Below are 27503 nucleotides of genomic sequence, written 5' to 3'. Positions count from 1 at the left end.
TACAGTGTGCTTACACAAACACTGACTAAATGCGCTAGCAGAAAAGATCTCAAGTAAACAGCAGTAGAAATAGCACATATGTCCAACTTAGGCTTCACTAGCTGTATAAACACAGCAAATATTGCAGAATCAAGTGCCCAATTCAATATTGCAGTAGGCATTTGAAGTGGGGAGAACAGAGACTGAATATCTCTGCCACTTCTATATTCGACCTCATTATACAAAACTACACAAGATTAACAAATATGTTTACACTAATCTGAGGATATTTAATTTGGCTTGAAATTCAGCAGTTTGCAGGGAATCTTTCCAGACCATGGGCTTGCAAAGCAGGGATTTCCTCCTATCAGCCCCCCAGTGCATCACCTTCAGGAAACACATTTTGATCTACTGCTTTCAAAATAGCAAAATGACTACTGGCTTAGTGGAGCAAACTCAGGTAACTAACTGCAGCATCTCTTTCCTTGGAATAGCAGGTCTACACAAACATCAAGCTGTGGGACTTCTCCTCTCACAGCAGGGTCTCTATCCTACCATGAAACAGAGGAACTTGAAATTTTTTCTTGGCAGTTTTTCTTGGCTATGCAAGTTACTGGGCACTTGTCCCAATCTAATGAAACACTTGTTTCTTAGAACCCACTTATTTCTGGGCATAGAAGTATTCCTGTAAGAGATACAAAAACAGCCGTAAGAATTTTTGGTTCATCAGTGCGACTTGTTGTATTGAACAGAATTCCTGACTCTGGGAAAACCACAAAAAAAGAGTATGTTTTAACCCTGCAGAAGGACCCTTATTAAGAGTTGGATGGAAAGGCAAGATTACAACCCTTTGTAAAAACACCAAGAGTTAAAGCTGTGGGAGGAATCTTGGGCTTGCATGACCTTTGGGCATCCTGATAAAGCTAACCTCTTCCCAGTTTTGTCAATGGGACATCTTAGTCCTGTTTCTTCACTTCCAACACTACTTAATCTAAAACTTTACTCTACAATGTAATTAAAGAAATAGCTACACTATAATCCAAAACTACAAGTGCAACAGGCATATACACACATGCAAGAATTTACCCCCTTCTCCAGCCAAATTTGTGTACTAAAACCAGTTAAGCTGTGTCTACACAGACTTTTGGGCAGGTTGCAGAAGCCCAGTGATTCAGTAAAAACCCAGCATTTGTACTGCTGTCAACACTGAACCCGACTTAGCACTGTCTACAGATGCTGTAACTCCACTTTGATACCACGTTGTTGCCATGTGAATTACAACCAAGCTCTTACAAGAATACAATATCTCACTTCCACTTATCACCTCCCACTCCTGTCCTTCCCACAAAACCTCTCAGTTTCTACTACCAGATGCAGGCTTGACCAAACATAACTCACCAGCTGGGTCCTGAACACACAAACAGAGCACAGAAGCCCTCGAGCTGGACCTCTGTGTATGATTTTACAAACAGGATGCATATTCCTTGGAACATGACCTTCTGTGATCCCCTGATCCTGGTGCCAGATAGAGCTTGGTCTAGTCAGAGACATACCTAAAAGCAGCCTGAAAACTCTAATCTGTGCCTATTTACCCTTGTCCTCTGAAATGGAAACTGGCAATGCCTCAACATGCAGGTGCTCTGGTTTCCCCTCTACCCTAAGCCAAAGACAAAAATATCCCAAAGGTGTTTTTTGGCTTCTGTGTGTTTTTTCCCTTTTTGAATAATGCGCTTTCATGTGTTGAAGGAAATGAAGCTTTGAACTCTGCTGAAACAAAGATCAGGGAACAGTTTCTATGTAGCTGTTGGCTTTTTTAAGAAAAAAAGTATTGTCAACAACATTGGAAGGAAGCAGCCTGTAATTTCATGCTGTTGCAAATTGTCAGCAGCCTTGCCCACACAAAGTCATTTAACTGGGGGAGTGATACTCCCCAGGAAAATGAGCCAGTAATGGCAAATACAGCCCACTGCAGTGAGATCTTATTCTCCCTCCTAAGTTATTTCTCAGAGCTGCCCTATAATAACTTTTTGGTGCCTAATTAATGTGAACAACAACTGTGAGAAAAAGTGACTGCAATACCAGCAGTCACACAGAGGTCAAGGACACAGTGCCATTTTCCCCCTTCACATGGATATCCTGACACTTCCATTGAGATGCTATGACAGGGCAATGCCACTGACAGTACCTGTTCAGTGTCTACAAACAGAGAACTTTTCTCCATATCACCTTTCATGGACAAGAAAAGGATTCATATTCAGCTCATACAGCCAGGGGAAATGGCAGCTGGGCCACACTGGAGTACCTGGACACAAAAATTGGACTGACGTACTCTGCAGTTGGAATGAATACGCAGGGGCTAGAGGATCCTGTTCTTGCTTTCTAAAAGCAAGCCCAGAGAAGAACCAGGAGAGCTACAGAACCACCAGACTGTGCATCACTAAGTCAACAGAGGAAGAAAGGTAAGAGAAAATGTCACTTCCTAATGCAGAAGAAGCTCAGAAGTCTGTGGAGCTCAGCTCTCCATGCCTACAGAAACCATCTCCCCTACTGTAGCTGGTAGGACAATGCAAAAAAAAAGAAGGAGCTATTTTTACCTCTTGGGAGAAGGAAAAGCTCCACTAAAGTAAAGCACTGAATTTTATAATCTGTAAGTTAATAATATCCAATATCAAGTACAGAAAAACTGACATTATTACAAGGTAGAACGAGGGTTATCTACTGACTTTTTCTTAGCAAATAAACTTCAAGGGTATTGCATGCAAATACATTTCTCTTAAATTTGAAAGGACAGGCTGAATCACCAGCATTGTGAGGTGCTCACAACCTGAGATTAGCAGTGAGGTGCCTGGAGTGAGCCTATTTTGACAACAAGGAATGGCAAAGATAACTACTTGGAATACTTCTCATAGGTTACCATACTTACAATTGGACTGGCGTTGATGTAGTCTGAATTGTCATGGCTACTTTCACCTTTCAGACATATCCTGGAATGGTCATCTGCAAAGGAGAAAACAAAAGTTTCTATACCAGTATTCTACCCATTTTACGTTAGACAATTCGAAATCAGATTAATGGCCTTTTCAAGACAGGTAAATATCAGAAAGGATATTTCCTTCTGACTCCCAACCCAGCCATAGAGTTCATACAGCCACAGCATCTCAGCCTGACTCAGGAATGAAGCAATGGGATATTCCAGAAGCTCAGCATCACAAAGCCTGTCTTCATGAGATGCACTGTGATGTGCTACAACCTCTCATAGAAAAAAGGGGAATCTGTTCAGGGAGTTTAAGATTTAAACTAGGCAAATGACTAAACCCCCCCAGTATTATAGCAAACATAGTATATTCCTGTGCTGGCAGGGTCATGGAAGAGGGAAGGTAATGGGACTTTGTCCACCTGGCTTCTCTAAAATATGAACAGCGGGACCATGGAAGTACAGCTGAGAGCTAGAGAGTAAGTTAATCTGTCCTTGTCAAAGACCAGTGCTGTGTGTGCTCCACTAGTGACATGGGGAGACAATATGACTTGGAGATGATCATGGGAGAGAGGAAATGCCAACAATTTCACTTAAAAGTACAACTGGAGCACACACAGACATCTTACACTGCTGTTACTACAGCTACTTCAGATACCAGTAAAGAAAACAGCAGTTCTGGACATAGGAGACTTTCTCATGTTGTTTGCCCATCATCAAGATTATTTTATAACTTTTTAACTTGTAATTTTACTGGCACTGGCTCTATTATATTTTAAGCTGGTACACCCCAAACTCTAGTCCTTTTTTTTTTTTTTTTTTTTTTTTAATTTTTTTTTTTTTTTATTTTATTTTTATTATTTCTACATCAGAACATGTATAATGGATGGGTTTTGTCTACACTTAGGCAAAGACAATGCAGGTGTCTGCATCTCTTCCAATCATCCAGACCCACTTATGAGAAATGTTTCTATGTGATGAATCATTTCATCTTGATTTAGCTGTCGCAAACAGGTCAAATTGTGTTCAAGAAATGCCATTTCTTTCCACTGACTAAAGAGAGAAAGCCCAGACCACACTCAGATAATTTGAGAGACGTCTAAGTCTACATATGAATCTCAAACAACTCGTACCTGATACACAAACAGCACTATTTCTACTTCCCAGGAAAGCTACCCTGCACAGTATATGGTAGAAAGAGGTTGTGGAGCTGCCCTTTCTGTTACCCTCTACAGCTGAACACAGACACACTGATGTTTTGAGAGGACTGAGGATCCTTCCACTGATTTTTTCAAATAGACAAAACAAGAGTACATTGTCACACCACTCAACACCAGTATTCCAAGTTGGTTGTTAAGTGCATATCATTATGTTAATAATTATCAAACATTCTAAGGACCATACAGGAAGGCAGAGACAGAGAGTTTGGGCTCTGCTTAGGTTTATTCAACAATAATTCCATGGAAGTTCAATAGATGAGCAAGACAGGGATGTTTGTAAGAGTTGTTCATTGTCACTCAATCTCAATCAACAGTGACAGCAATCTTCTCCTGGAATAAGATTAGTGATCAACAAGCCATGTCAAAGAACTGAAGATATATTCTTTACTATTCACATAAAATTACTTTCCCTGCTAAGGTCCAAGGATGAAGAAGACAAGAAAGGGAATATGTTCATGAACATTATTCATTTCTACCCCATTTTGGCACCACTGCACAAAAAAATCCAAAACATAAATATGAACTTTTGAAGCCTGAGATTTTGGGCTACCCAGTATTTTTTATTGGAGGTTTTGCAATGAGCGTTGTCACAGAGTGCTTGAAGAATTGCAGCTCTGAAACCTCCAGGCTTCGAAGGAGATACACAGATTACATGCACTAAATGTGGTCACTCACATACCTTAAGCTAAGCAAGCACTCAGGATAAGCCCTGTCCATTGAATAGCAAAGGTGTTTGAACTAATCACCAAAGGAAACGTGTGAAATGTTTTCAAATCGATGAAGGAGAGATAGCAGACAGTGATTCATCAGTATTTAGCAAACAGATGTCAGGGTGACTCTCCAATAAGAGTCAGGCGTGAGATCAGTAACTTCAGGATCTTTGTTTTTTAAATACACAGTGTTTTACCCAGACTCTGATTTAGTGTGTCATGTCATTATCTTGCTGTCTTGGAGGGTTTATCAGAGGGCGAGACATGTTAAGGCTTTGGTAGTGAAAAGATGTTGAGACTTTGTATTTGCTCATAGAAAAAAAGAAGTGTACAGAAAAGGTTGTACATGTTTTTCTGCATATATCAAGAGTTTGCACCCATGTGTGCTTCAGTTTCAGCATCAAACATTCATATTGACAATGAACAGATTGTGCTTGTCTATGCCTGTTATCACCTCAAAGCTTCTCGGAAGTAGCATAATAGCTCTTCTGAAACAGGCAGGGGAATAAGAAAAGAAAAAAAAAACCAAGAGAATACCATGGACACCAGATTGTTATGTTAACAATGAGCAACTATGGGGAAAATGCTGAATGTACAGCGCTGCTTTTTTCTTTTTTTTTTCTTTTTCTTTTTTTTGCTGTTGTTGTTGTTAAACTGTATATTGATTATGTCAGAAGAAGGAGAAGCAGGAAATACAAGTAAAGAAGGTATTTCAGAAAAGGAAGATGCATTAGATCGATCTAAAAAATGAGAAAGAAAGATGAATGAAGAAATAGGAGAGGAAGTAAAAAAAGAAAAACACTGTTACTAGCTACTGCAATCTGGACAAGCTACAACTCGTCATCATTTTAAGTATCTACAATAGCTGCTGCTGAATGCTGAACTGCTTTGCATTTGCTATTGCTGCACCCAAGCCGCAGCTGAAAGAAAAACAAAATGTATAGATAGATACACGTGGCAGAGAGAGGCTTCCTAAATAAGGTTAATATTAACCTGTAGCTCCAGAGAAACACAGCACAATGTTCCATTTTATACACACGTGAAATATAAATTATAAAACAGAGAGGATAGAGCACCAAGGACATGACATAAACAAGCACACATGAGTTTGCAGTATATAAATCTCAATTTATAGACTGAAAAAGCTGCATTTTGGTATCTACACATAGATATCTTCATGTGAAGTGGTTAATGGAGCTTGATTTAGGTAGCTAAACATGAACATGGACTGTTTGAGAAACTGTAGGGTAAATGAGACATTGCACAAGGAAAACAGACAAGACACAACACCCCAAGAATTTTACCCTATTAGACCAGCATCTGAAGCTCACATAGGGTACACAGTGGCATCCTAAAGCTATTCATTTCACTCTAAACCAAACACCATCTTTGGCCACTGCAGAGCTCTCCTGGTGTCACAGCAGTGACTGGCTCCTCGCTGGCTCTATCAGGAGCTTTGACACCTAGCTCATATGGAGGCAGCTACATGGAGACACTGAAATTCAGGAACCCTGATCTACAGTCTCACAGACTCATGCCCAGAAAACTTGGTTTCAATGCCTCAGTGTAGGTTTCTACCGATATTTGAGAGTCCTAAAGACGCTTGGGTTATCAGGCAGGAGGGTCACAAGTCTCCCACAGAGCTGGTGTTATACCTACTAGTTCTGCCTGTGTACCTGGAGTACTTAAGGCATCTCAAACAACACTGGATTCTTCTGCTTAAACAACTTAGTCGAGCATAAAATGTCATTACTATCTGAATTATTAAACAGTGACTAATACTACTGTAGTATGTAATCTCAGTCTTTTATTTCTCTCACAGTGGCCCTGCAACTTAATGAAGATTATTTTTGTTGTCAGATGGAGATTGAAATCTTGTAAAAGTCTTTTGCTTCCTTTTAATCAGATACTTCTGAAGGAATAGAACCAACAAACATAAGGTTGAAAAGTAGGATTATGGGCAAATTTGGGATGTCTGAATCCAGGCATCACAGAATAAGGCAAATCTTACAGCAATCAACCTGGCACATTCCGCTTAGATCCTAAATTTTTTCCTTCTAGATTTAGACTGATTTTTTTTCATACAAAGCTCTACAAAGGACCCCACCGAATTAAGAAAGTGAAGAACTACTGAGGAATGAAAGTGGTGCAGCCTGACGACTATGAAAAATCATAATCTGCTGATTATCATTATTTTGTCTAGAGGTGATCTGCAGAAAATGGAACTTTTCTTTGCTCTGACCTGCTCAAGTTCCTTCATTTCAGGGCAGTATTTGCACATGCACTTGTAACATGGATAAAGCACACAACCCCCTGCTCAGGTGTTCCCATCTTTGGTGCACAACCCCAGGCTGTTGGGCAAACAAGCCTCAGATCTGGGTGCACGTTCTGCCCCTAAATGCTTTGCTTTCCTTTAGAGGAAAGGCAAAGCACAGAGATAGGCAGGTTGCTTAAATATATACCATGATCCATGGACACGGCTATGGTGGACAGTTTTTGATAATGTTCACCACAAAAAGTTGTTTGCCAAATGTTTAAAATACCTGCATATATTCATGGTGAACCTAAATAGAAACATACAGTATTGACTCTATTGAGATGGGTTTATTTTTCAGAGATGCAAAAAGAGAAAAAAAAAAATTGGAAAGCTTTTCTTGAGCTGCTTATGCATTCATAAACAAAATAGACATCACTAAATTATAGCACTAAAAATAAACACCGTGTGCCCTAAATTATAGCAATCTGCTTCTTGATTGGATAAAGGATACAGTTTTGTTAATCTAGAAGGTCCAGGTAACTTGAATTGTTAGTATTTTTTAAACTAGTAATGAGTTAAGTGCAGTGCCATGGTGTTCTGCTATCAAGTATTTTAGAAGCTGTTTGTATAGAATAGAAAATAGAAAAGTTAGGTACAAGAGTAAGCTATGATAAAATTGTGATAATAATTAAATCAGTTATATAATCAGTAAAAATAATATTGTATTACTTCAAGAGTGGTTCAGAAAGAAAATCAAAAAAGCAAATACAACATGATATTAAAGCTTATTTGAAGCCTTTCTAAGAGGAAATCATCTATGTGAATTAGCAATTGTGTTCTACCTTGTCAAGGTGATTATGAATATGAAAGGCGTAAGGAAACACTAACAAGGCATTACTCTGTAAGAATACACTGAATGCAGCATAACAACTCTGTAGAATATCAAACACATATCAGGTTTGTTTCTTCATACATTATGAAGCAAATTTATGGCTTTTTTGCTATAGTTTCAATGTCTAACCCAGTTAAAAAAAAAAGTGGGCAAAGTGGGCCTTCTCATCTTAGTCTAATCTTAGAGTCTAGAATAACCACCACCTTATCAAAATTTAATATTGTTTAAACTCTACGCCATACTTTTCACCCATCAACAAAGTAGTAAGTAGTTTAAATATATATAACATGACAGCTGTTTTCCAGTGCACAGCAACTTCAGAAAGTAAAGGCAGGTAATTCTGTGCAGTTCAGTCAAAAAGGAAAATTCCCAGTGCACTAATATTGGTAATAGAAGTTTATACTCTGAAAAAACAAAGCAAATGTATCATTTTACCCTTTTAAATGTACTAAAAACTTTCATTCAAAACTTCAGATAAATTGCAGTCACCCTATCCATGTCCAAATACATTCACCAAATCACCTTCAGGCAGCACTGATTCAGTCTAGACCCAGACATGGGAAAAACAGGCATAACAACATCCATGGAAGAAGCAATGGCAGAGAACCAAAGGCTGGTCAGTGCTGGCTAATACATCCACACAGTAAAATGTGATGAAAAGAAACAGACTACCTGTCACCATCCCTGAGCGTATTTAAAAGACATGTACTTGTGATATTCAGAAACGTGGTATAGTGCTGACTGGGCAGTGCTGGGTTAACGACTGAACACGATGATCTTAGAGGTCTTTCCCAACCCAAATGATTCTGTGACACCCAAGCTGAAAATCTCTGCTCTTCAGCACTGTCACAGCCATGATACCTCTGGATTCAGAGGTAGAAAAGTCTAATCTGAAGGTTTGTATCTTATAGCTCATTGTATCATGAAGACACAGTTTCTACATCAGTCAAATAACCAGCACCAATTTCTGGTAACATCTGTAGCTCCCAAGCTGATTCTGTGGCAGCAACCAAAACTAGTTTAGCTTAATTTATGAGTAGGAACTTGAAAAATCTTAAGATGGTCTGACTGTAAGTCCATATTGATAGAACGCTTTAAGCAGGAAGATTAACTTGGATCAATGCATATTTTCATGGAAAATTTTCACTGTCTATCATGCCAGTTAAGTGCTGGGTTTTTTCAGGATGTGAAAGGGCACAGAAGGCTTGCACTACTCCAACTTTCATGGTGACTTCTTTAGAACTTCTCAACAAGCCTGATCCCAAAACACATGGAAATCACAAACTGCTGCTGTTGCCCCAACAGGCTTTTGACCAGCACCATATTTACTCAGGAGAATTAATACTGCCAAGTTGCTGTAATCCTCTCCTGAGTAGAAAAGTATTGCAGAAAGAGCCACCACATAAACAAAAGAGACAAACCCTGCTGAAGCAAATACGCAGGGACTGATGGGCTCAGTTAAATTATCATGTCCTTCCAAAGAATCTTCACTCTAAATCTGGCTATGACATTTACTCAAATTGTTACCAGTCCCCATAGAAATTTCCCCATTTCTAAAGGCGGAATACTACTTACTCAAGAGTCTCTCAGGGAAAATTAATGTTTTCAGGGTACTTTAAAAATTAAAGCAGCTATATATGTTTGCCAAGCTATCCAGCTGGATTGTGGGCACACTGATCGAGAGCATTTTGGTTGCTGTGGACTGTGCATATATTTTCAGTTTCATTTTTGTTTCATTGGTTGCTTAATGAAATATGCGTCCATACACTACCAAGGTAATCTATGAGATACATATATATATATATATATATATGTTTGCAAAGGAAAAATATGCTACTTTTATTTCAAGCTCAAAAGGTGCTGCTTGCAGGAAAGAGCAAATTGTAGGAATATAAGCATCCGTTCCTTTTTTTTAATCATTACTTTTTTTTTGTATGTTTAGAGAAGCTTTGCAGAGGAAAGCCAGTCTGCAGACTCATCCGCTGAAGCCTAAAGGAGCTCCCTCAGTACAGCCGAGTATCTGATAAACAGATCATCTAGCTCTGCCTACAGACTGCTGGTATTACTGCTGGATGGACAAGAGACCAACTTGTCTTGGTCAGAAGAAGGGACTTCTGTTGAATAGCTACAGATGTCACTCTTGTACAGACAGTACATTCCAGCACTGAAAATCACTCTGGCTATGGAATTTTGTGAGACAGCACAGCTGCAGCAGCAGTGTAATGTGGCACAGCTGTCCATTTTTGTAACATATATGTGACTTCCAAGGTGATAAACAGAATATGACGACAGGACATGCACGCAGCCAATAGCTGCAGCCACAGCTTTCCAGTACACTTAGAAACCACTCCACATTGTTTACCTGCCTTCTGCAGCTTTCCCACCACTCTGCAAAGGATACTGGGGAATGTATCGAGAAGTTAAAATGACATGATGCAAAGGGAAGTGTACATACATGGTACTACAGCCCGTGAGCGGTTCTTCTGGACATTCTCCTCCTGCTGTGCTACGGTGCTGTCGTTGGGCTCAGCCTGGTAAGCACACAGAGCTTCCCACTCCTTCTCCAGGCGATTCTTGTTTTTCAGGTGATCCTCCATATAAGACTGAAATTAAAAGAGTACTGCATTAAGCATTGACTTAGCTAGGCTGAAAGCTAAGCTAAAAGGATGTTTCTCAAAGCATGGGAATCCTGAGCTTGGGGGAAAAAGAGGCTCAGTTTTAAGGTTCATTTATGTACTTAAGAGAGTTAACTTCAAGCTTATTTGTGCTATAAAAAATAAGAATTATAAAATGTACCAGTGGTAACACAGAGGAAATGCATGAAACATCCAGTCCCTGAGCTTTAGGAGGAAATTATTTCCTCTTCAGTACCTAGAAAATATAAACCCAAATGGCTCTTTCATCAGGCAATGGAAAAGAAGCAAAGTTCCATTGACAAAAATTACTACAAACAACAACTTCTGTCAAAACAAAGGATTTTACAACTAAAGTTCAAGCACGTTTGCATGTCACTACAGTGATAGAAATGTTGAAAGGAATTTAAAAATTGCCAGGCTGAACTGTCATGGCTCAGGCACTGGGTTATCAGAAACTCATCTTGCAGATGAACTGGCACAGAGAGGATCCTGAACTGAGGAGCTGTTGCTAATTAGTATGCTGTTAAAGATTGTACATTGCATTCAGTTAACAATGTTGGGAAAATCATCACCAAAGAAAACTGACTGTGGAAGGAATGATGGGCCATCAAAGTCTATTGGTGCTGGTCTTAAGCTTTTGCAGATCTCCCAAGGCTAGAGCTCCTGTCCAGCAGTGGATAGGAATTCAGTTCCAAAGATTTGAGAAAAGTGAACCAAGACCCTTTTCCTTCGCCCCATAGATCAGAAAATAATCCAAGTATGTGAGGGGAGGACAGCAGAAAGGAGGAAGGGTGAAGAAACCCAGAAATCTTCCCCTCCCTTTAACAGGAAAATTAAGAAAGTAATCACCTGGTACATTAAGCCTACTTATACAGGCGCACTACCTTGGAGAGCCTGCCATCTTCTCCTACTACAAGCAAGAGAACCATCTCACATTGCACCCCGTCCATATTTGTAAATTAAACTCCATACTGCCTTTACTAGCTAGGTTGAAATTAACATTCCTAAGCAGATTTAAAAAGGACAGACTGTTTAGGAGAGAGGCTCAGGGCTGGGGTCAATAACAGAGCTTCTGGCCCAAACATCAGTCACAGCTGTTGTTGCCGGAACGTTCACTAATACAGCCCAATTTGTAGCAAACCTTGTCTACAAAAAGCTCCCAGAAAGGATTCACTGTAATGTATAAAAAGCACTTTAATTGCCTAGAAAACCTTTTCCATAGACAATCCCTGTGATGTCGAATTGTTCTTCCCAAATGTGCTTTAAAGAAGAAAGGCTCTCACGCCCTCTCAACAGGTTTAACAGAAGGTGCAAAAAGCTTGCAGCTTGTCCTCCGGCAAAGCTGTTGTGCCACTGCGCTTCCCACCTGGCTGGCAGGGCAGGATACAGCTCCCTCTTGCAGCTTGAACAGGTTTTTGATCACAAAAGAGCCCCTGACACACAGCTTTGTTTGGTGCAGGGTTTGTCGGGCGCCTGCATCTTTACACAAGGTTTGTAAATCAAACCTGGTTCTGAAAAACCAATTCAAGAAGCTACGCTTCCAGAACGGATGTCTTTAAGGACACAGAAAGATATTGCATTTAGAAGAAAGGTTTCTAAAGGAGGTAAAAAATAGTGGTGGCCTAGATACAATCAAAACACCTACTGTGTGATTGCTTCTTTTCTATAATGAAGGGAGAAGCAGTGCAGTGGACAGAGCTGTGACCTGACAGATGTGGAGCTGGGAGAGTGGCGTGGCCGTGCCATGTGTCAGAGTGTGGGTCAGGTAACATGTTCCCAGCATTAACTTGCGAGTTAACAGGAGGAAACCATACTCTAATAGTTTCTTTGTCCTTGTCAAAAGGCTGTTTCCACTGGGGAAAGGAGGGAGGCTAAGGATCCTGTACTTTTCTCCTAGCAAACCGTGTCTGGATATGTATACTGAAATCACAGGGAAAAAAAAAAGATAATCCCTCCAGAGCAGGAGGAATTTTTATGAGGCAAAGTGAAAAAATAGCAAAATCTTACAATACCACAGAGCCAAGACTTCTGGCTTCAGAGCAGCTGTTGAGCATGCAGCAGAGATCAGGCAGTCAAGGACCAGCCTGTAGCATCTTCCCATTTTAAACCAGCTTTATAATCTGATTCATTTTGACATGCCCATCCACCAATGTCCCACAGACTTCAGGGACATTTTATGCAGATATGCAGATCTGCCAACACTGAATCTCTCCAAAATACTGGTAGGTCCACAAAGCTGTAGGAAGAGGGCCATGAACATTTGATTCCTAAGGCAGGACTGAATGTAGTAAGGAGCTTTCTGTTGACTCTAACTTGTCTCTTTGATGATTTCAAGGATTGTATTTTAAACAGAATTTTAATTTCCTTTTTAAATCACCAAATCTGACACAGTTAAGGTAAAGTTTACAGTTAGGGCAAATTGGCTGCTTTTATTGCACATGAACTTTTAAATAACTCAATGCTCTTTAAAAGCTTTTACTTTTACCATAATTTTTCAGGTAATCTTGAGTGTAAAGAGACATGAATTTTCAAATGAATGCACACTGAAATCTTTACTTTAACCAACCATTTTTGTGTGGTATCAATTCCTGCCTCACAGGGATCAGATTCACCGGGCACTCCCTGACAGACCTTGAAGAGGTATTTGATTATTTGAATGGACCCACGGAAGGCTCTGCCCCATATGAACATCTGCTTTACACACATTTTTAAAAGCTACTGAGAAAGAAGCTTGCTTTAAAACATTCAGGAGCCAGACAATTCCCTTAGAGTTAAGTAATCTTTCATTTACAGTCCTTCAGAGCCCCTTCGCTCATCCCCACTTTGCTAAACAGAAGCTTAGTGATTTTGAAACACTCTCTTGGGAGCTGCTGGATGTACATTAAATTGAGTGGAACTTCTGATATTTTAGAGATTGTGTGTCTACTCAAATCCACTCCTTAATTAGGATGTTTTGATGAGATATTCTGCAGCGTTTGCCTGGTACGAAAGAAATTCATTACCAACATGTCAAACATGCACATGATTGTCCTTGTCCCAGAGCAGCAGGTAAAATAAATAGAGGTTGTCACCACTGTTATTGTAATGCTCCTCAAGCCTGCTGAAAAAAGCAGAGGTCTAGCCTCACCAATATGTGCACAACAAGGCAAGTCCTGTAATCCCAAGTATGTGCTATTATTTAAACAAACACCATCTGCTTGCACAGGTCTTCTGATGCACCTTAAATTCCATTAACCTTAATTTTCCTTCCACAGGGCCTCACCTGCGAGGACAATTGGTAGCCCAGTCCATACTTTCTCTTGTTTAGACAGAGGAGGTACTCTTGCTACCAAACATGCTGTGGAGATAAGGAGGATGTGCTGATGTCATGCAGACAGATTGGATGTATTATAGAACCTATTATTACTCTGTGAGACATGCCAGTCGTAAGGCTAAAGGGAAGCTTTCAGCTAGAGGATGAAAAGCTGTCCCAGGGGCAATGAATGGGCTAAAGAGATGCTGGCACACACTAAGACAGATTCCATGTGCCTGAACACAGGGGCAAACACAGAGGACAGTGGCCTGGCTTGGCTTTGGTAGAACACGGCTTTGCTAGAGCTTCCTGTGTGCTCAGTTGATGTCATAATAGGGTATCAAACTACCTTGGTTTTCTTTATTTTTTCTTTACTCTTTTATCAAGAGGGGTGTCCAATGCATCCTCTGTGACTAAATAAGGTTAAAAATGTAACTATTAAATTCTAATTGACTGGTCAATCTGTCAAGATATTTGTTTTAAAAATGCCTATTTTATTAGCTGATGTTCAGTTCCCACAATTATTTTTGACACCATACTTTCAATATGGTATTTGAGTAGGAACTCTTTTCATGACTGAGGATCCATCTTTCAGTGAAAATATGTGCAGCTCTCAAATTGACAGACCCTGACAGGTCTAATCGAATTTCAAATGTCAGCTGAAGACATGGATGTGAAATGATCTTAATCCGTGTAAAAGGTGACCTCTCAAACCCACACTGTTCACCCAACAGTGTGGGAGCCACTGCTTTCAAACTGCTGCTGCTTTTTCCAGAGATGCAGAGGGCCAGGCAGTGCTGTTGTGCTTCCCAGGTTCCTCAGAAGGAATGTGTAGAGGAGAAAATTTGTCTGAGCTGTTAGATAGCAAATTGTGCAGTACAAGACTCTACTTGAAAAAAATTGTTTTGTATTCTCATCAGTTAATTTAAATAATGGAGTTTTTTGCCTTTGTACTTGCTAACTCATGGGTTGCCCAGGACACCCCAGAATTCTTGCTACTCTGTTTGAACTTCTTTGTGTTCTCTAGTACACATTGAATTGACTTCATGTAAGAGGAATACTTTTCTGCCTAAATCCAATTTGCTTTCAACACCACATACGGTCTTCTCCTTCCATTTTCTGGCTTAATACCTTATCATTAGTGGCTTCACAGTAAATTTCTCTGTTCCCACTCGTATTACTCACAGTGCTATAGAATTCAGAGACAGAAGCAGCCTATCTGATTACTTGCTTCCAGGTCTTCAAATAATGTAATTTCTTGTACTTCACTAGAATCTTTCTAACATTTGGCTGCTCTGTATCTAAAGCAGAAGCCTAAAGCACAGTTCATTACTACTTCTTGGGACTCTAACTGTTCTGAACTATACACTGTATACCTGGAAATATACAGGTATTTTCAATGAGGAACACTAGTTCTCATTTGAGTTTTTTTTTTCATAGGGATGACAACAATATTGCTTTTCTGTTTCAAACTTAATTTGCTACTCATTTTCACCAAGCTATTTATTTCAGCTTTAGTCTGCTTGCTCAGAATATTGCTGTTCTTCATAATTTTTGCTTGCACATATTCCAATGTCTTCACAGATCATGAATTAATGGATCTATACAAATTATAGATATGTCTTCTTGCGATTATCTTTCTTCAAAGATAATTTATCTGTTGTATGTGTTTTCAGGTTTAACATTTTCAAACTTTTGAATTACTCCTCTGTCATCATGTCTGTGCAGAACTTTAGACTGTGATGAAAGTCATTGTCACTTCCACTCATTTCCACATCATTATTTAAAAAGTTACAGATAACTGGATCTAAGAGCAATTCCTATACTCTGCCAGATGCTCCTAGACAGCTTTCAATCATTACTTTATGCATATCAACCTTTTGCCTCATTTCAATCCACATAATTGTCCTCTAAAAAATTGGCATTAATTTTTCAATTAACTATTCATGAGACAGTGTCACGACTTTATTAAAATCTGTATGTATTACATCAGTTGTTTTCACTTCATCTACTGGTTTTGTAGTTTTACTTAAATAAATAGCAATCAGGCAAGATTTGCTCTTTATAAAATTATGCATATTCTTACTCATTGTTCAGCTATCCAATGGAAAGGGTGAAGGAGATTAGCAAACACACAAAGGAAAGACTCCAGTCCTCCCCATTCTCTTAAATGACACCCTTACATTTATTTTCCTTTTATGCCCTTGAAAAATCTCTCTCTAAATAATCAGCAACTCCTTTTTTAATACGTACTCCATTATCTTCTTGGGCTGGAGTCTGGACTCGGGGAATAGCAACATAAAGGTTCATTTCTCGTCTCTTTTCCTGTTCCCACTCCTCTTTTACAAATTTATTACTTTATTCTTCCATTTTGGTGTACCCAAACTTGGCCAGAGCTGACCAAATAAAGCCCCCTGAGACCAGTGTCACTATTACAACTCTGAGCCATATTCAGATCCTGCAGAGCACCGCATTGTTTTTTCCACACTTTTTAAGCATTTCTTACTTCCCAGCATGGTTTCATAGTGACACTGAAGTTTGGGGTCTTGCTTGCAGAAGATCAGTCCTTCTCCCTGAGCTGCTCTGGTGTCCTCACACAGACAAAAGGCTGGGAGCTCATCACATGTTTCCATGAAGAAACTTCTAGTGGTCCTGAAACATGGGAGCAGAGCCAAACCATGCCCATGCTTCCCTACTTTTCTTCCTAGCAAAGCACAATTTAAATAAATAAAAAAGGCACTATGTCAACCAATTTCAGTCTTTCCATCAACTAGCATGTTAAGAAAATACTTTTTTAATAGTTAGTTGTTCCATGGAAGTCCCACAGTTGTTTCTGGTGCTCCAATCCAACCAACCCCCAATACTGCAGAGCCTGTAACTGGTACCAAGACCAGCTCCATCTCTGAAGCATCAATCCATAAATGTTAGAAACACCCGCTTCAATCCTCAATATCAAGTTTTCAATATTAACTGCAAAGAAGTGTGACTTTATTGGGCTAGTTATATCTGGCTTATATAGACATATAAAATGAAAACTTCTGATGTGGCAGCTCATTGTCAATATCTCACCAAACTTGTATCTGGAAGAAATATCAGTAAATTACAGTCTGACTATAAAGTCTCACATGCTTTCAATCCTGGGGAGTGTTCTGCATCCCCTGCTTTACCGGAATCAGGATACAATCACCTGATTAGTCAGTCATTTCAGGCTGAAGGCTCCTTTCTCTTTTCTACCTTGTCCTTCTAACTATAGTCCCAGATGTCCTGCTTACAGCTATCACAAATGAAAAAATATGGGAAATAAAAACTTGGGAATTTGTATTTTCTCTTTTCAAAAGACACTGAGAAATTATTTTTCCTCCTCTGTTTGCAGCCATATTACTACCATGATGTGTTTTGATCTAATGGCTCTCATATTTCTCAGGACATGATTACACCAGTGAAAAAAAACAGTTTTGAAGCTTTTCAGTTATGTACTGAAAAATACTATAGAGTTCTACTCGTAATTTGGCATGAAACACTACTAATATCATACATAATACGGTAGGTGATGAAGGAAAACTTAAAAAAAGAGCCAGAGGGAGGCAATTCACTGACAAAGCAACTATTCAGTGTGGTTGAGAATAATATCCCTAGATTGCTTCAAATAGGTCGCATTATTCGGAAATAATTTAACTTCCATGGTGATACCAGCCAACAATAAAAATGACATTCCATAGTTTCAGTTTCATATTTTTAGATGTAAAGCTCATTGTAGACACCTAAGCATGCTCACAGAAGAGCAGTTGTGCTTTCAGCATGCCATCTCAAATAATGTTAAATTATTGCCCCTGCTTTGCTAGAGAAGTATCACCTTTGCACAAGCAGTGTAAGGCATCATCTACAAGACTGGACCAGTGTGCAGCTTTGGCAAGAACGGCTGTAATTCACAAGTGTATTAGATGGCAACCTACGTTCTGTTTGCCTAAATTAATTGATTGATTGATGCAGCATACATCACCATCTCTTCCTCTCTCAATGCTCTGATAATAGAGTTTCGTAACTTGTAAAAGGATTACTTCAATCCAATCAGCAGGTGCTGGGATCAGTGTGTGTCACACAAACACTTACTAATCCCTTTTCTTACAGCTCCCAGCTGCCAAAGGGGTTCAAAGAAATCCCAGTGAAATGGATGGATACAACCTGGTCTGGACTGACACAGGTTGTCATCTCTGGAGGAAATCTTGGAAAATACACCTGATGTTAAGCATTGCTTCAACTGGAATGGTGGAGGCAGGTATACTTCTAAAAAGAAATGCAGCTAAGAAGTTAAACATTAAAAACCGGAATGCTTAATTATTAAATATTTACTCTACCTGTCTCTCTAAATATAGCAGAAGACAAAGAAATTCACTCTACAAGGAATCCCTTCTCAAGGAATATCAGCTACTTAATGGTGTCATCTAGGTCTTAAAATACAACCACCCTCATCTCCTCCTCCTTACCCCCTTTCTTGAAATCTAAATTATGCCTATGAAGTTTCACCCCTGCAATTACTTTGCTTTAAATAAACCTCAACAAGAAAGAGAAGATGATTGCCATAAAAGGAATATAATTTGCTCCCTTACAATCCCTGTATTTCTATAGGTCCTTCTTGTCCAACTGTCTGAAAGTGCTCACATTACTTCTGCAGGGGAGGCAAGTATCAATGCAGCTTCACAGATGGGAAATGAAAGGGAAGTAACATTGAAATGAATTCCCCAGGGTCACAGAATATACTCCTAAAACACTGATTTTTGCAGGAATATTCTTGACATCTGTTTCTCATCCCATGATCATGTTTATAGGCATGGCTAAAAGTCAGGACACCTTACTGAATCCATATCTGATACCATTTTTGTAATTACAAGTATACCAAATATTTTGACTGTGATGGAATTAGTACCGATTTGGGGTTGGGGATTTTGTTAAGAAGTACATGGTTTAAGTGTCTGGTGAGTAGATAAATTTATGCACTTGCTGAATGCTGTTTATACAAAGACATGCCAAGGTAAATAATATATATGTAAAAGATGAATTATCCAGAAGCAGTTTCCAAAATTTCTGCACTTCTTATAGTAGATTTCACTACAAAAATCTTAAATAATAAATAGCCTTCACAAAAAGGAACAATAATACTTCAAAAAATTAAGGTCTAAACCCCTTAGCCAAATACAGCTATTTTACAGCATGGGATATGTTGTGACATTTCTTAAAACCAAAAATAAATCCAAAACAAGAAAAAACTCAGCCCAAACCTCCCCATTAAAGACAGCTCTGCAGTACAGGAACTGGCGCCAAGGAGAGTGTCAGCTGAATTCATCAACTGAGACATTTTGGGAAGCATTTCTGGTAGCTTTGTTAAAATGTAAAAGCACAAGGCACATAAAAACTATCTGGAAAACTGAACAAAAATATACAAATCAAGTCCTTTGACTCTTTGTGATAAATATTGACACCCAACACCATTCTCACAGAAAACTGCTATTTAGTTCTTACACATTAAATCAATTTTTCAGATGATCCCTTCTCACTTCATTTTTTTACTAATGTTTTAACACCATACCACAATCCAAGACATACTTGTGATTCATTTATACGTCTGTTATGTGTCTGAAATGAAAACTTTAAAAATATATTACTGCACACTAATTACCTGGCTGAAAACACAAAACCAAATTCCCTGGCTTCTTCTCATAGCCGTGCTAACTCAATTAAGCATCTAAATTTGGGTTCCCTGTTGGGTACTGTATTTTCAAATTTAAATTTTAATGAATTACAGTCTGTGTTTCTTTTCAGAGCACTTGTATAGTCATCTTCCTTTACTATATATATACAAATTACCAAGAGATAAATAAAGAATTCTGAAAGTGTCATGTTTAAAAATAATCCTCTCTTCAAGCATGGTCAAGTTCTACAGAGATAATGAGACCAGTAAAACCCAGGCAACCATGACCAAATGATACAGATCATGATGTGATTTATAGATAGTATGGAAAAATATCGCTATGTTAGACACTGACCATCTTGAGGGCAGAAAGGAAAATATTACTTTTACAGACATAAAACCCCTGCTAAAGCAAAGGCATAAGTACTTACTTACTTCTACTCTTAAACTTGAGAATAAAAGTCAAAAAGTGATTCTCCAGGAAAAAATAATAACTGATGAAGGAAAACCCCTCTGCTTTTCAGTGTGGGTTTGGGGGTTTTTTTTTGGGTGGTGGGGTAAGGTAAGATATAGAACTGACAGAGTTTGTACCTAAACACACACAGAGGTTGTAGAAAATTGAAAACATGCAACATAAAATCCAAAAATTCTTGCAATTCATGCTATATGCTTGTACGCACAGCCCAGAGGCAAGCTATACATACACGCACAAGTTAGTTTACCTGGGAGAAAAATTAGGTTACCTTGGAGAAAAATCAGGGAAAGAACAGACTGGATAATCAGTCTTTTCCTTAGAAATCTCCTGTAACAGAGAACAGACACCTCAAACTCCACAAACATGTTCAACAATCACATCCTTACATCCAGGACCATTTCAGAACCATGTCCACTACCTAGGAAGTCCCAGGTTTGCACACAAAGAAGCAACACAATTAGTGAACTGCCAGTCCCATGGATGCACAGCAAACTCAGTGCAATAGTTAAAACAAAGAGCTTGACTATAAAAGACAGATCAGAAAGCAGGTTGAATGAAATACTGATTTTTTAATGGTTGGACTTGATATTGGAGGTCTCTTCCAACCTAAATGACTTTATGAAATGAAGAAACTCTTTTTTCACAGAAGCCCTTCCAGGACTTAAAAGAGACAACTGTGGGAGAAGACACTTCTGCCCCACCCTTTCCATGTCACACTCACAGTCATGTTGAAACAACATGCAGGAGGAGAATAAGCAATGCTAGCTGTGAGAAAGATGCAGCTGGCATCTACCCAGCTACCAAATCTGGAAGAAGTGTCCCATTTTTCAGGTAACCTTTTATCTATGCACCATGGGATTTTCAACTGACGCTGGCCTAGCTCAGTGGTTCTCAAATATTCTTCTCATGAAAGCATTCAAAAGGGATTGTGAAGTGATGGTAGAAAGGCTTTAGAAGTGCACAAGCTGAATCCTGTCTACTCCTGGGACTCTTGGGTTTCCATGGAAGCCAGTAAAGGATAATACTTTAAAGAAGTTTGAGGAACTATGGTCTAATCTACAGATGAAAATATTTGAAGTGACAGAGGGCAAAATAAGAACAAGGAAAAAAACAATGTGAAAGAGGACTGAAGAAAAAGCCAAGAACAGACTGTAGAGGTCAACAAAGAAGTGAAATGATGAAAGAAGACACTATACTGCAGAGGAAGTCAGAAAAACAAAAACCAGAACATAGCTAAATGCAATGGGAAGAAGAAAATTTTGGTCCTGGCTGATAACTCTCAACGTCTCCCCGCATGCTGCTTCTTTTCCTTGGAATCCTTCCCTTTAACTGCTGAACAAGGAGAATATATTGAGGGAGTGACAGTAGTAGTTTTGAGTAGACAGTAAAAGTACAGCTGACTGTTAAACAGAAAGAAAAAGAATCTAAAATTTGGTGCATGTACATGATTGCTAAGGATTTAGCAGATTTGGCATATATTCTTGAAGAAAACTGTTATCAATTCAGAAGAGACTCAAAGAATGTGTGGAAGGCATCCTTTTCCAACACAGAGTTATTTACTATAGACTGCACATCCTCAGTTTGGTTTCCACAAGCTTTTTCAATATGTATTTAATATCTTTCAGTCAGCTCTCCAAAGATGGAATATTTTGCTCTTAGACAATGAAGTGAAAACTAAACTTACAGAATGAAATCTGACAAACCCATCTCCAGAATTCCTTTATACTTTCATGTCTTAAAAAAGAGTGATGAGCAACAAAAAAAGGGCAAAAATATTATCCTTCGATCCAACCCTTTTTCTGTTAAAGTCAATATGATGAGTTGTGAGAGCACAGCACTGGGACACCAGGGAAAGGGGGTCTACTCCTGGCTCTGTTTCCAACTTTAAGGTTTGTCTTGGTCAAGATGCTACCCTGTCTGTGCCTGAGTTTCCTGAACTAAAAAGACAGGATAATGACATCGACCTTTAAAAAGAGCTTTGAATCTACTAATCAAAAGCAGTATAGAAGCATTAGCTTATTATTATTTTGGTTACTGAAGTGAGTTGAAAGGATCTGGGTGACTTTAATCAAAATTTTTTTATCAGCCCCCAGAATCCTAGCTGAAGGTCAAAGTTTCTCAAAATTCAGTTATGAGGACACAGATATGGTAAGTTGAAGGCTGCTGGATACCCTCAGACACCACAGAATTTTCTTGACTCAACAGAACTTCAAATGACACAAAAGCCATTAATGGACTTCCAGAAGAAATAGTGTATTAGGCACCATTAGTGTATTTACTACAGCAATTAGACACTATCGTGATGTTTTCAATCAAACTGGTCCAATGCAATCAAAGACACCAAAAGGTGAAAGGAGGCAATGAAGAAAGCACTTTTCTCAGGCAGTTATTACACACACACGCACGAGAAGCAGCAGGACACCCCTCTGCAGTGAGCCAGCACTACCCTGGGCATCTTAGGTTGCTGTGGTTAATAAACCCAACCCTTACAGGTGCCTTCCCCAGAAGCAGATAAAACAGTAGATAAATAGCTGCGTTAGAAATACTCCTGCATTTAGAAAAGCTTTGGGTTTGGATCCTGCATGAGCTTCATCCTTGAAAAACTTCATCTTTTAAGTCCACCACAGCCAACCACATTGGCACGGTGACTGTCTCTTACTGCCACGGTCCACACGGTTTGTTATGATCCTTACAGGTTAAGAAGGACCCTTGGATGCCTTTGACCTAATATTATAACATATACATGATTATAATACATACAAAACATGATTTGATGATGAAAGTGCTTCTCAGGGTATCGTTAAGGCATGCTATCTACCAACGGCTACGTTTAAGCAAAAACTCCTTTGGTATTGTCTGGTGAATGAAGGGAAAGTACATTTCAGGACACTTCCTGCAGCAATGGTACTCCCTGTGCAAGACTGTTCCAAGGAACATTGTAGGACTACAGGAAAAAGGTTAGTTCTGTAACCTGCAGTTTTTGGGGTGACCCTAGTGAAGTCCCACGTGCTCCACAAAGAGGTAAAGCCCAGAGTAATCCCATGGTAGAGCAGGTATATGAGGGTTTGTTGTGCTGATGGTACTTCAATACACAGTCCATCTACTCATGCAAATAATGTCTTAAAGCATTTAAATGATCTCTATCTATTCTACTGGTAAAATTTGTCACTCTCAAAGACATGTGGTGTCTTTTCCATTAGCTTTTTTCTGTAATGTGACACAGGCAGATTAAAAGGGTTCTTTAACATACATCTCCTCCAGTACTGATGTAGTTGGGACCACTGCAAATTAAATTTTATAAATTATCACTGCTGTGCTTTTCACCATTTATGTCACTATATATTTGCAATTTCCTCATCCCAAGGCGCACAAACAGCCTTGTCAGCTTCATTTCTACACTGCTGAAAGAGATGACAATTGCAAATATTGCAAGGAAAAGTTTTAAAATTTAAAATGCTAAATGGTTTTTCATTAACACAGAGAAGTTGTATATATTGCATACAACAATCTGCACCCAAATATTCATCTATACCTGTAAAACATAACATTGCAGTTCATGGTATTTGTACACAAGCAAGCATGTGGGTATAAAGCACCCACCACTGAACAGCCATCTCAAGGCACATGATACTAAAAAAATGTACAAACCCTGAAAATATACCAGTATTTAAAGGTATAAGAAAGCCTAAATAAACATGAAGTAACACTGTGTCATAAATATATCACCAAGATCTAGGGCCTGATTCTGACTGGGCTCCCACCTGCTAATCACTCGTCTGCAGACACAGCCGTGGGTGCAATTTCAGCTCTCAGATTTTCCTGCTGTAGCTTTTTTCCCCTTGTTATCTCAGTAGACATCTTCACTTTGCTGAGATGGATATTGAACTACCATCCTGCTACACATTCTAGGAATATGCACACAGCAAGCAGCTCGGCATCAGCTCACACATGAACAGCCTTAGCTCCCATAAAATATTCATTCATTTAAAAAATATTTGCACCCTGCTGTCAAACTTAGACAAATTCATACTGAGCCTCAGAAAATAGCTGTTTTAATGGTAAATGATGTTCCAGAAACCTCTTTCAGGCTAAACACTCTCGTCAAAATTATTTTAATAAGAAAGATTAACAATTTCAACATTAGCTGCTAATCCCCTTTCATTTGAAACTGTGCTGATAAAATTCTTTGCTTGTCATTCAAATAGTAAGTAATAATTATAGATTTGGGGCCTCCATCTCTTGCTTCATTAATAGTAAATTGCATGGAAGTCTGAAGCATAAAGTCAGCTTTGATACATCTCAAAATGCAATTTCCATAGCTTTCCTTAGCTATGTACAATTAATTACAGAGTTAATAAGGGGAATATGTTAATGAAAGGGAAATTATTCACTCAGACCACCTGGTCTTATCAAATTTCTTTAATATGTTTCCTTCTTTCTGTGAATTTGCATGACAGCAAGAACACAAATCATGGCGTGCACTGCTAGTCCTTTAGTATTTTTATTTGCAGCCAGCTAAAGTCCATTTAAATTAAATACAGAAAGAATGAAAGAAGTAGTCAGTGGTAAATAACTAGCTGCATTTGTTTTCTCAAGTTCAGTACCTTTATAATTTTAAAATAAAATTGCTTAAACAGCTTTACAATTACTGGACTCTCTTCAATGGTGAAGTACAAATATAATGCATCCAAAAAGGAGACATTGTCATCTTCTATTTTCTTTAACCAAATGTGCTGCATGTGCACATATTTAATAAAAGATGTACAGAAATGTGCTTCAATTCACTGCAGTCTGACAGCTACTAGAGCTCAGTTGCTATGTGCAGTAGGGTTTTTGGATGTTCACGGGAATATTTAAGTTGGTTCAAACAGCCCAGTCAGAAGGTGGCAAACCTTCACATAAATCATCTTAAAAATAACGCAGTCGTGATACATAGTCAAAGAAATATTTTTTAAAGATGGGTCAAATCCAGAAACCAACCATCTTCAACAAACCCCCATGGATTTACTACTGACCAGACAGAGGACAAAAACATTTTAGGACCTGGACACCAGCCCTCATAATCATTCCAGAAAGAAAAAAGCCAGAGAATAATTCCTAGAGCAATGGCAGGTTGTGTTTGGAGGAGGTGATGCTTGTGAGCAGTTTATCACCCCTCCCTTCTATTCTTAGCTCAATGCAAAGGTCCAACATACAGCCAGCAACAAGAGGCAACTCATAATTCTCCCATGCTATGAATAGGTTTTTCTTGGCCAGCTTGGCAACCTAAAGCAGCATTAGCTCATGAGTTTGGGAGAGGAGGATAAGGGAGACATGACAGCATTGAGGGAGAGCTGCCAACTAGAAAAAAAGTAAGATATTACTCTGGTCTGAAACAAAAGGACAGTTACATAAAGGAGACAAACTCTGTAGAATTATGTCTTTTATAAAGACATACTGACTGAGGTAGGGACGTAATATTTGAGGATGGAATACTTTACCTGGTTTTGACCAAGAAGTAAAACAGCCCTCTTTTATTGAACAGCAAATACTATGTTATCCACTTCCAAGCAAACTTCACAGATTATTTTAATGTTTATCTCCTTATTTAAAAATGTTTCCACAGCTGCGTCGTGGGTGCATATGCAAAATTTGATCATCACAGGAGCATTTTGTCTGTGTCCTACACATCAAATTTTCCAAATACCACCCAAATTCTGTTACCTTACTCAGAAAACACTGCCAAATTACGGTCTAATCCCAGAAGGAGTTGCAGAAAGCAAAGTATAATTTTTTTTTAATCTTGCCCTGAAGAGGAGCATAACCAAACTTTGTTCAATCAGTGGAGGGACTGAACTGTCTTCACTATAAATAACCAGGCCACGTTCAGTAACTTTTGCTGGCATGGTCCACACAAAAAAAGTCTCTCCAAAATACTGATGGGAGTTCTCCTGGGCATCCTAAACTGCAACTGGCACACCAGTGCAAAAATACAGTGCCAATATTGTGTCTCTTTGGAAGTATCATGAAGCAAGTCCTAGGTTCACCCTGAAGTCTTACACATTTTGAGAAACTCTGAAGCTGTAGTCCCATTTACCACATGCAATTGGATCTTAGCAGTGCACCATGCCTAGCAACCCATGTGAATCATTTCTTTTACCCACAGTGAGTCAAAACTCACCACCTTCTCATATCTGAACTCTGCCACCAGCTCAGAAATACTCTGTAACATATATTACCATCTTGGGTCTCCTGCCTGAGAAGTCTTCCTAAATGGCTCTCTTTCTAAACACGCATTTCCACCTCTTAAGTCCAAAATACGATTAACTGCTGTATCTGCTACAATGAATTATCAAGGATTTAATGTATGATGTGAGCATACACGATAGGAAAAATCCAGCAAGAGCACTTCATCACTGAGGATGCATTTGGAGCCAAAAGACAAGATCTCCTAGATAAATGTTCATCTCCAGGAGGCTCCACGGTTCATGAGACTCTGAGAAGCAGCTGAGTATCCAATAACATTCCTTGTCTTCAACCTGAAGTATCAAAATTCACATATTTTTCGTGACATCCCCATCTATTGCTACTTGCTACAGCTGATACTTGTCTTGCCTTGACATTACTTGGATGTCCTCTAGAAATGCAGGAAAACTGGGTGAAACAGAAAGAAGTACAGATGGCCACCAAGATTTGTTTCAGCCATGAAAATGATCCTTTCTTTTTACTTGGTGCACATAGTTGCATAACCTAGTTTTGTGTCACATATTTCTCCCAATGTAACACTTCTAAAATTTGTACTCTAGAATATTAAGAGAAATGTTTTCTTCATCTTTCTACTAAAAGCCTTAGGGAATGATGTAAGTTGGATAAAAGTGTTCAACCAAAGCAGCTTAAACAAAGCTGGAATAAACACTTTACAGTCGAATGACAGATCAAGATGTAGTCACAGAAATTTGGTGAGTTATTTCTAATCAGGAATACATTAGGGGAAAACAACTGGCATGGAAGAATTTAGGGGAAAAAAGATTTTGAAATCAATTTCATACTATGTTCCAGAGGAATGTTTTTCTCAATTTAATACTGACTCTGCAATTGTCATTATTTCCTAAGGTCCATTCAACAAAATTAATACAGAAAATAGGGGGCGACTTACTATGAAACAAATAAAACTGGAAGAATCAAAGGGTAACGTGTTCATGAATATTTTTTCTGAGTTTTATTGATGTAATCTATGTAGTACATACATCCATTTATTAGATTTATGGCTCTATTAGTAGAGCTGTTTCCATATGCCACGAGGTTTTTGCACTTTTCTTCGCAGCTTTTCTTTGCTCTTGTATTTCAAATCCCAGCTTTAAACAAACACAGGCAAATGTTTCAAAACAACTTAAACATTTAGG

General features: G+C 38.8%; 1 protein-coding gene across 1 annotated transcript in view; it reads right to left on the bottom strand.

Annotated features, from left to right (window-relative positions):
- PTPRN2 (protein tyrosine phosphatase receptor type N2) overlaps nucleotides 1-27503 on the bottom strand; it is a 634832-nt gene that overhangs the window by 51801 nt on the left and 555528 nt on the right. The window contains exons 15-16 of the mRNA XM_066200727.1: nucleotides 10488-10635; nucleotides 2903-2976 (exon numbers count right to left, since the gene is read on the bottom strand). Of these exons, the coding sequence (XP_066056824.1) occupies nucleotides 2903-2976; nucleotides 10488-10635 (222 nt within the window). The remainder of the gene's footprint in view (nucleotides 1-2902; nucleotides 2977-10487; nucleotides 10636-27503) is intronic.

Source organism: Chamaea fasciata, unplaced genomic scaffold (assembly GCF_029207755.1).
Source record: "Chamaea fasciata isolate MVZ Bird 193981 ecotype frontalis unplaced genomic scaffold, bChaFas1.0.hap1 SCAF_1, whole genome shotgun sequence".
Classification (NCBI taxonomy): Eukaryota; Metazoa; Chordata; class Aves; order Passeriformes; family Sylviidae; genus Chamaea; species Chamaea fasciata.
The sequence above is the reverse complement of the archived record's forward strand: the minus strand, read 5'-3'. Positions and strand labels throughout refer to the sequence as shown.